We start from the raw sequence: 9,979 nt of genomic DNA on the forward strand, positions 1-9,979 counted from the left end.
GGGCGGTGGAACGCCCTTTAGGGCGCCTCCCAAACCACTCAGGGCGGTGGAACGCCCTTTAGGGCGCCTCCCAAACCATTTAGGGCGGTGGAACGCCCTTTAGGGCGCCTCCCAACCCAGCCCTCTCTGTGATGTGACCCTGCCCATGGCCGGAGCCCCGGGGTCAGGGGGGCCCCGGGATCCATCCCCCGTGCTGGCTGCGGGCCCCCGTCCCTCTGCGGGCAGGATTCCCTGCAGGCTGGGCCATTCCAGCCGCAGCCGCGGGGTCTCACCCCCAGGAGAGGAACACGGGCAGGTTTTGACCGTAATGAAGCCAATAACTCCACAGGAGCAGGGGTGGCACTCAGCACCCAACACCCTGAGCCCCCGAGGCAGGAGTGCCACCCTGCCAGTCCTGCTGAGGAGTGCAGGTGCTCCAGGAATCACAGAACCACAGAACCATGGAGTGGGGTGGGCTGGAAGGGACCTTGAATTCATCTCCTTCCAACCTCCTGCCACCTCCCACTGTCCCAGGTGCTCCCAGCCCCAGGGTCCAGCCTGGCCTTGGGCACTGCCAGGGATGCAGGGGCAGCCCCAGCTGCTCTGGGCACCCTGTGCCAGGGCCTGCCCACCCTGCCAGGTGACAGCCTCTGACCTCCCTTGGTGTGGACCATTCCCTGTGTCCCACCACTCCCTGCTCCTGGGACTGCCCATCCAAGGAAACCCAAGATCCAGGCGATGCCTGTCTGTCCTGTGTTGCGCTCAGGGCTGGCCCAGGATCAGCCAGCCGTTGGTGTTCTCCAGGGGAACGCTGGGCACAGGATATCTGCTGTCCTGGCCAGGCCAGGAACGTGTGCCTGGAGGTGCCAGGGCTGCTGCTGTGCCAGGGGACGTGGGTGGGCACTGCAGCCTGGTACTGCACGAAGGGGCAGATGGCAAAGGTTGGCTCCCGGGGAGAGCAGAACCATGGATGGGAGATGGGGGCATTTGGAACAACCACCTCACCCAGCCCCTGGCCATCTGCCCTGGCCAAGTCCCCCGGAAAGCCCCAGGGACCCTCCCTTTCTGCTCCAGCCCCTTCTTCCCTGGTTCCTAAACCCCCCATCCTGCCAAGTGTGCTCTGGGGATGTGTTTTACACCCTGGCACTTCACAGCCCAGGCAGCCTTTGGGTGCTGCAGGGGTCCTGCTGCCAGCCCTGTGTGCCCACCTGGGCTCACCCTCTCCTCTCACGGGCTCCCAGCAATGGCACATTGGGCAGCATCCTTGTTCAATCCCCTGTGCCCACGGCAGACACCTCCCAGCACCATCAGCAGAACAAACATTTACCCAGCTGAGAAAAAAGGTGTTTGCTTCAAAAGAAAACCAAAAGGAGGCAAATGTGTCCCAGCAACCCATGGCTCATTTCTCATTTGTGTGCTGCGTGGAAAGAAGTGTCCATGGTGCCCAGGTCACTGCTCAATTTCATCTGCAAAATCCACAAACCAGTGTGCACAGAGGGACCAGAGCACCCAGGTGCAGAGCCAAACCTCTCCACTGGTTCAGGCTTCGCTCACAGCTTTCAGGATATCTGATGCTGACATCAGTTTCCTAAATCACAGAAGTTTTCCCTCCATCAGAAATCTCCTGATCAGTTCCCAGAGAGCCTGGCTCGTCTCAGCTGGTGCCCAGACAGCTCCCTAGAGGTGTGGGTGGTGAGGGTGCCCTGAGGTGCCAGGGCCCCGTGCCCCAAGCCCAGCAGGTGTTTGCAGCCCTGCACTGTCTGTCTGTCTGTCTGTCTGTCTGTCTGTCTGTCTGGGCAGAGCCCCTGCCACGCACAGCCGGGACAGACACCCACGCCAGGTCACTCCCTGTCCCCAAAACTGACCCTGTGTCCCCCCCCCGCGCCCTGCTGCTGCTGGGGACAGCCGTGGCAGTGTCCCCACCACCCCCAGCACTGCTGCCCGAGCTCTGGCCCCAGGTCAGTGAGAAATGAGGGATGGCAAAGGAGAAACAGGTTAAACTGAAATGGGGAAGATTTAGATGGGATATTGGGAATTGGGAATTGTTCCCTGGCAGGGTGGGCAGGCCCTGGCACAGGGTGCCCAGAGCAGCTGGGGCTGCCCCTGCATCCCTGGCAGTGCCCAAGGCCAGGCTGGACACTGGGGACACTGGGAGGTGTCCCTGCCATGGCAGGGGTGGCACTGGGTGGCATTTAGGGCCCCTTCCCACCCAGACCATTCCATGACTCTAAGCCAGAGCATCCCTGGGACACCCCCGGTCCCTGAGGGGCTGCACAGAAACCACCCCTGTCCAGCAGCCACAACTGCTGCCTCTGCAAGGGGCTGGGGGCCCAGAGATGAGGCTGTCCCGTGCCAAGGGGACACAGGTGACAGCAGCTGGGGCAGTGCCATTGCCAGCTGCCAGAACTGCCTGCTCCTTGCACTTCTGTGACTAAAAAAGGACAAAAGTTCAGTGTTGGAGCTCTGGAACACGCGTGGCACAGCCGGGCCCACACCAGTGGCTCCCAGGCACAGAACTGGGGGCACTCCAGGCTGGGCAGGAGCCAGGGACACCTGGGGCAGTCAGTGTCAGCCAGGGCTGAGCCTCAGCTGCCTCCAAGGACGGACACTCCAGGAACCTGCTCTGGGCTGGGAATCACAGCCCAGGCCAGGGACGGGTGGGACAGGAACCCAAGGTGGGACCAGGGCATCCCCTCCCCAGCTCAGCAGGGATGATGCCCTGTGAGGCTGAGCCAGAGCAGGGGCTGGGCAGAGCTACAGAATAAAGCAGGGATTTATTCAAAGCATCTCCTCCATGGATGCACCTTGGGCAGCACCAGAGCCCAGCCAGGGCTGCACCCAAGATGAACCAAAATGGCCCCAAAATGCACGGCCGGGCACGGGGTCTGTCCCTGGGATCAGTTCTGCTCCATTTGCACCTTGCAGTTCATTGTCCCATTCCAGCTTTAGCCCAGGCAGTCCCACCCTGCTTGTTTTTCTCTCTCCAGCCCACGGTGTTTGTGCTCCTGGGCTGAGATTTGGATCATTTGTCCTTGGTGCCCAGCTGGAGCAGGAATTGTTTTGTCTCCCTGCTCTGTGCACAGAGCTCAGCATCCCATAATGTGAAGCTCAGACCCACACACTAAAGCAGCACAGAATGTGAAAATATAAAAGCCAAACCTGAGGCATCATTTCCCCCCTTCAGAGACAAGGCCTTTACCTTGCCAAGTCTCTAATCTAAATATATACTAATAATGGGTATTTAATAACAGATAGGTATCTAACAATAATCTAATAATCTGATAATAAACAATTATCGATATAAACAATATAAACAATAAATAATAATAAACAATAATAAACAATAATATAAATAACAATTATCAATATAAACATCTAATAATAAATATCTAACAACATCTAAATATCTAATAGTAAATAGTAAATAAATATCTAATACTGGATGAGTTTCTAATAACAGTAAATATCTAACAGTAAATGTCTAATGAGAGCCTGTTTTCCTCTTCTCCCCAGCTCAGTTTGCCTGCCTCCATCCCCACACCATTTCAAAACGTAAGCATTGACTGAAGAAACAGAAAATTCATGCTTTGTTCCCGTTGCAGCTGGTAATTTACCCTGCCCAGAGAGAGCTGGGATTCCAGGCGGCTGTTTCAGCTCCTGCTTTGCCCTGGTGCCAGAGATCTCTGCAGATGCTGCTCACGGTGCAGAGATGTCCCTGACCCAAAGCAGGGCTTTGCTCTCCCTGCCTCGCCAGTCACAGGGAAGGGCTGGGGGCAGGAGGGTATTTAACACCCCAAATGCTGAAATACATCTCAGGAGAAAGCTGCCCACCTCCCACGCCAGCCCGGGGCCCAGGCAGCGCCGGGGCTCCCCTGAAGCCAGCTGGTGGCCTCCCGTCCCCTCGGCTCCGGGAGCCTGCCCTGATTTCCAGCAGCTCTGGGACCCACGTCTCACTTTCCCCAAGGAAGGACTCAGGGGTCACCCAGCTGTGCCCCCTGCAAGCCCTGCGAGGGGCTTTGCTCTCCGAGGGGCTGCGGGCGCCCAGGCTGGCACAGGGCCCGAGGCCCAGGGGCACCGGCACTGCCGGCCCTGGCCGGGCACGGGCCGCCCCTCGCCTGGGGCCAGCACAGCCCCGGCCCTGCTGCTCCCACCCTCGTCCCCCCTGGGGCCGGGGCAGTGCTGGGGAGCCGGCTGAGGGACGGGACACGGGCCCTGCGCTGCCACTGGGACACCCCCGGCTGCAGGGACAGACACACTGACACCCCCTGGCTGCAGGGACAGACACTCTGTGGCCCAGGGACACCCTGTGACCCTCCTGGGGCCGCCCAGGTGCCCCCACCAAGGTGCTCCTTCCCTCTGACCCCTGAGCTGCCCTGGCTGCGGCCAGGCCCCTCCTGCTCTCCCCTCCATTAAATTAGTAAATTAGTAAATCAGTAAATTAGAGTCTCGGTATCACCAGAAACCTCATTAGCAACGATTTTAGGCTTGTGTTTGCACAACTGATCCCAATCACACAGCATCAGGCCAGTCCCTGCAGGCCCTCTCCAGGAGCACCCAGAAAATGAGACCTGTGCTGGAGGGAGGGTCTGCACTTGGCCAAAGTCCACCAGCAGCTGCTTTACTCATCATTTATTCCTTTGTTTGTGTGCACAATGAGCTCTGTATCACAGTGCTGTGAATATTAATGCACTCAGGGTGCATCAAGCCTCGGGATGAGTTCTTCAGGCTGGGGGTAACTTTATCAGCCATGTGGATGTAGCAGAAGATGAAATCCCATGTCTCCACGGAAGCTGAATGCCCAAACGAGCCCTGATTGCCGTTAATTACATTCCTGCCCTTTTACACTTTATTGATCAAGTCTCAGATTCACTATGCCATTATTTGATTTGAATCTAAAGGCAAATGAAGCTGTTTCAGATTTCTCTGATAATCCCATTCCTCTGTTCAGTTTAAGCACATGAACTTATGGGTTTCCTGACTTAAGTCACATTTATTTTTTTTATTTTTCCTCTAGTAGGCTGAGCCAGAGATGGCTGAGGAAGGTTTGCTTGGCATCTGCACTGGGCACACAGTGAGTGAGGGTGGGCAGAGAGCAGAGGACACCGAGGGTCTGGGGCAGAGCAGGGCGCAGGGCTGGGGCAGGGGGCTGCCCTCGCTCCCTGCAGACAGAGCAGGACCCAGCTCCCAGCACAGACCAGCACGGGGAGCCCTCTCCAGCCCAGGCATCCCCAGGTGGAGCACAGGACAGGGACCCTGCCTGGCTGGGTGTCCCCAGGCAGCACAGCACACCATTCCTCACCTGCAGGAGCTGGGGAGTCACCGAATTACACAAGGTTTGGGCTGGGGGGACCTCAGAGTCCATCTCAGTGCACCCCAGCCCGGGCTGGCAGGGGCCTGGTGAGAGCTCTGCCCCTGCCCTGCCCCTGCCCTGCCCCAGCCTGGAAGTGCTGTAGGACCCAGAGCTGTTTGAACTCTTTGGGAACCACAGTGGAGAGCAAACTGGGGGCTCTGAGCTGGAGGTCAGCAGACATTCGTGCTAAACTGCTCTCCGGTGGTTTTGTCCCCATTTCTGGTATTTTGGACCACTGGAATTGGAGCGCCCAGAGCCCCGCAGAGACCCTGGGCAGGGAATTGCAGCCAGCAGCTCCCTGAGTGCCAGCCCCCTTCAGGGAGCTGCCAGGGACCTCTGGGACCGGCAGGAATCTCCAGTCCCTGAGATCAGAGCACTCACCCAGCACTTGTCCCCAAGGCTGAGCTGCCATCTCGTTTCAGCAAGGAGCTGATGCTGTTTATTATCTGCCTTCTGTGGAGTGGGGCTTTGTTGTAGTGAGGTAGAAAAACCATAAAGAAAGGCTCCCCAAAATCCAGCCTGCTCTCCAGGCTGGCCTCGTCACAGCTGGCACTTCGCATGGTCCCATGTGAACGCAGCCCTGGTGGGAGCAGCTCCTTAGCACAACAATCTGCTCTGGGTGGAAAACAACCAGCACGTGTACAAACTGTCCTTGCACCGTCAGATGGGAAAATGGAAACTGTCTCTCACAAACAACTGTCCCTGACCAATCAGTGCAGAATAACAATCAATGCAGTGACCAATTAATACAGAATAACAACTTGTTATTAACCAATAGAGTTAATTGGCAAGGAAGCTCCTGGCCAATTGGAGTCTGTAAACGGAGAGGTCTGTAAAAATTATATAAAAACAAGTTACATGAATAAAGAAGAGGCTTTTTCCACCACGGAGAAAATGGAGTCTGTGTGATTTATTCCCATAGGATTTCATTAAATTAACGTTGCAGAGAATGATGGAATCATCCTGGTTCTCCCCCTGCCACGGGCAGGGACACCTTCCCCTGGACCAGGCTGCTCCAAGCTCCATCCAGCCTGGCCTGGAACACTTCCAGGGATCCAGGGCCATCCTGACCCAGGAGCTCCCAGCGGGCTCCTCACCCATCCAGGTGAGCTTCTCACCCATCCAGGTGGGCTCCTCATCCATCCAGGTGGGCTCCCCATCCAGGTGAGCTTCTCACCCATCCAGGTGGGCTCCTCATCCGTCCAGGTGGGCCCCCCATCCAGGTGAGCTTCTCACCCATCCAGGTGGGCTCCACATCCATCCCAGGTGATCTCCTATCGTGTTCTAGAGGTTGCACAAAGGTTTGTACAGTGTTTTGCACCAAGGAAAAGAAAGTTCAGGTGGGCTCCTCACCTGTCCAGGTGGGCTCCTCACCCATCCCAGGTGGGCTCCACGCCCTGGCACTCCCTGGCACTGAGGGGGACCCTCCCCTGCCCATCCATCCCTCCCTGAGTCGCTGTCCTGCCCTTTGCCAGGCAGTGCTGAGAGAGGAGAGCTCAGACCAGGGAGCTCTGCTGGAAATGAGGGACAGGTACCCAGCACTGTCTGTGAACGGCAACAAAGCTGAGTGGGAAAGGGCCCTGAGCCTGGCACACCCAGCTCTGTCCCTGTCCCTGTCCCTGCAGCACTGCCATCCCATCCCATCCCAGCGGTGTCCCTGTCCCCAGCACTGCCTTCCCATCCCATCCCATCCCATCCCATCCCATCCCATCCCATCCCATCCCATCCCATCCCATCCCAGCCCTGTCCCTGCCCCTGTCCCTGCCCCTGTCCCTGTCCCCAGCCTGGGGCACAGCCCGAGGCTCCATCTCCATTCCAGGCGCAGGCTCAGCTCCTTCACGAGCACGCAAACATTCGCTGAGGGCACACGAGGGTTTCCCAGTGACTTCCACCTATTGCCCAAAGGTTTCTGACATTCCATTTACTTCTTCCATGTGGGAAAACCACCCGTTGAAATTATAGAATAATGGAATTCTATGAAATGAGAGAATAATGGAACGGCTGGGGTGGGGAGGGACCCTAAAGCTCATCTCGTTCTAACTCCGTGCCACAGACAAGGAGCCTTCCTCCCTCCCTTCCTCACAACACCTCCCTACCAGGCAAAGATCCCTGTAATCCAAGCACACTCACAAGAGCCATGAACTGAGCTAAAAACACAATGGGTGTCTCCAGATTTGGGAAAAAAAATACGAAGGAGCCGTGGTTTCCCAGCCTGTGTGAGTTATTAAGCTGACATTTTAACCACCTTGGAATATAAATCTCCCTGCTTGGCTGGCTAATGCCCCATTAGGCACGGGCCCCTGGCCAGGAATGGCCCAGCTGGTGATTCATTGACCTGGGGACATTTCCCTGGGCAGTTTCTCCTGACCTGGCCCCACCTCCAGCCAAGGAGCAGAGCAGGGATTCAAATTCAGATCTGCCTCCTCCAAACTCAAATCTGCCTCCTCCATGGTGTAACCCGTCCTGGGAAACCCCGGGAGCAGACAGATCCATAGAGCCGTGGGGGCACGGGGCAGTTTGGGCTGGAAAGGACCTTAAATCCCATCTCTGCCACGGCAGGGACAGCTTGCACTGTGCCAGGCCGCTCCAGCCCCACGTATTGACAAACCCAGGGGGCAGCTCGACTGTTCTCAGAGCTGCCCGCAGCAATGAGCTCTCCTGACAGATTTCCCTTCTCACAGCTCCATCTCCTATCAGAAATCACACGGCAGCTCTGTGCAAACACTCTTTTCCCCCCTTTTTGCTAAGAAAGCCAAGGCAAACACGAAGGTTTGGGGACATTAAAAGCCCAGCGACAGCAGCAGCTTTTGTACCAGCTCCGTTATCTCTGCAGCTAGACAAACAGCCTTTAATGAACAGACTTTCATTTCCCCTGTGCCTGTCACAGGGTGCCACCTTTGATCAAATCAGAGGGAAATAAAGAAAAGAAAAAACGTGTCGTGTTGCAAAAGTGAAAACTTTTGGGGGGTTTTGCTCTGAAACCATGAATCCACCTCTTCTCCTTTTCTCTTGAGGCCGTGGCAGCATCACTGGTGTGGCTGGAGCAGAGTTTGCAGGCTGGGTTGATCTCAGCTCCTGAGCCATTCAGGTGTGAACACACCTGGTGTGCCCACGGCTCCAGGACGTGGGGTGTGATCAGCCCCAGCCAGGAGGGCCCCACAGCAGGGCCCTGGTGCAGGGCACAGCATTTCACAGAGCCCAGGTCCTGGCTGGGCCGTTCCCAGGCCACCACCGCTCCAAACGAGACAGCTCCAGGTGTGCAGCGGTGCTTCCCTACCTGGGCAGGTCCCAGAGGGCTCTGCAGCCCAGCCAGGCTGTGGCACTGCGAGTGCTGGCTGCCCCCAGTCAGGGCAAGGGGCCGTTCTGCAGAAATGGCTGATCTGTGACACCAGGAACACACCAGACCCTTCACGGGGCCTCACAGGTGACACAGGGTCAGACCGTCCCGCTCCTGCATTGCTGTGAGAGCTGGGGAGCCTCCAGAAAGGGCTCCCTGAGCACCACAGACAAAACTGCCTGGATGAGGCAGAGCTCTACTGCCAAGACAGAAAGCATCCCTGTCGCCCGGAATTTTTAAGTTTTTCTAAGCCTTCTGATGTTTATATTTTTGTAACAAACTTTCTCACACGCTTTATGTAAATAACTTATTGTTTTATATTCTTTTATGGAGGAAGAGAAATTTAACAGACTGTTGTTTTTCCAGCGTTATTGGAGAGGTGGCACTGTCACCCTCCAATCCACTGTCACTTTTAGTAATCTGTAAATGTTAAGAGTCAAAAATTAAAAGTTCTCTTTTTACCATCAGAAAACTGCGTGTCCATGTCATGTTATCTCATGTCCTGTAGGACACATCCCTGTGGGATGTGGCGGGTGTAGGAAACCTCTGCCCCTTTACACACCCCTCTGAAGGTTGACATGCATTTGGGAGTCATTGAGGGAAATGTTTCCCTCAAACACGGACAATAAAGCCTTTCCCAAGCTCTCAGGGCACTTCAGCAGGGAAGCACCTTCAGCAGCAGGGGTGCCAGGGTCCCTCAGCAGTGAGGGCAGGAGGACAAACACCCTCTGTGCCATGGTGAGCTCTGTGGGGCACATCCAGCCATGCCTGGTGTGCCGTGCTTCAGTCTGGCGACCAGCAAGGTGTCCATGGTGCGGTCTCTGTTGGAAAGCTGAAGGAACAGCAGAAATGAAGCTGTAGGACAGCAAACATAACCAGCTGCAGCAGGTGACAGTGAGTCAGCAGGTCTGAGTGCCTGGATGCTTCTCAGCTGAGCCTGCCCAGTCTGTGCCAGTGAAGGAAATCCAGGGGAAGCAGCTCCAGGAGAAACCAGCAGCAGTGGAGGTGCTGATGAGCCAAGCCCATGTTTCCAGAAACCACACCACCTTCGGCTTCCCTGGAGGCCCTTGGGCAAGCCTGGCTCCTCCAGGGCCAGCAGTGCTGCAGCCTTGGTGCTGCTCTCCATCCCAGGGCCCGTGGCACAGCCCAGAGCCATCCTGAGCCATCCCGCACCCCAGAGCCATCCCAGAGCCATCCAGAGCCATCCCGCACCCCAGAGCCATCCCTCCCCTGTCCCTGCTCAGCAGCTGTCCCCCCAGCCGGGGCAGGCACAGCCCGTCCCCGCGGGGCACAGCAGGCGGGGGACGCGCTCC

At 56.8% G+C, this 9,979-nt stretch overlaps 1 protein-coding gene across 1 annotated transcript in view; it reads right to left on the reverse strand.

The window, feature by feature from the left end:
- Positions 1 to 9,979, reverse strand: part of LOC102037242 (olfactory receptor 52H1-like) — a 13,578-nt gene that overhangs the window by 2,720 nt on the left and 879 nt on the right. Inside the window, exon 2 of the mRNA XM_031065350.1 lies at positions 8,752 to 8,862. Coding sequence (XP_030921210.1) covers positions 8,752 to 8,862 — 111 coding nt within the window. The remainder of the gene's footprint in view (positions 1 to 8,751; positions 8,863 to 9,979) is intronic.

Source organism: Geospiza fortis, unplaced genomic scaffold (genome assembly GCF_000277835.1).
Source record: "Geospiza fortis unplaced genomic scaffold, GeoFor_1.0 scaffold370, whole genome shotgun sequence".
NCBI classification, from domain to species: Eukaryota; Metazoa; Chordata; class Aves; order Passeriformes; family Thraupidae; genus Geospiza; species Geospiza fortis.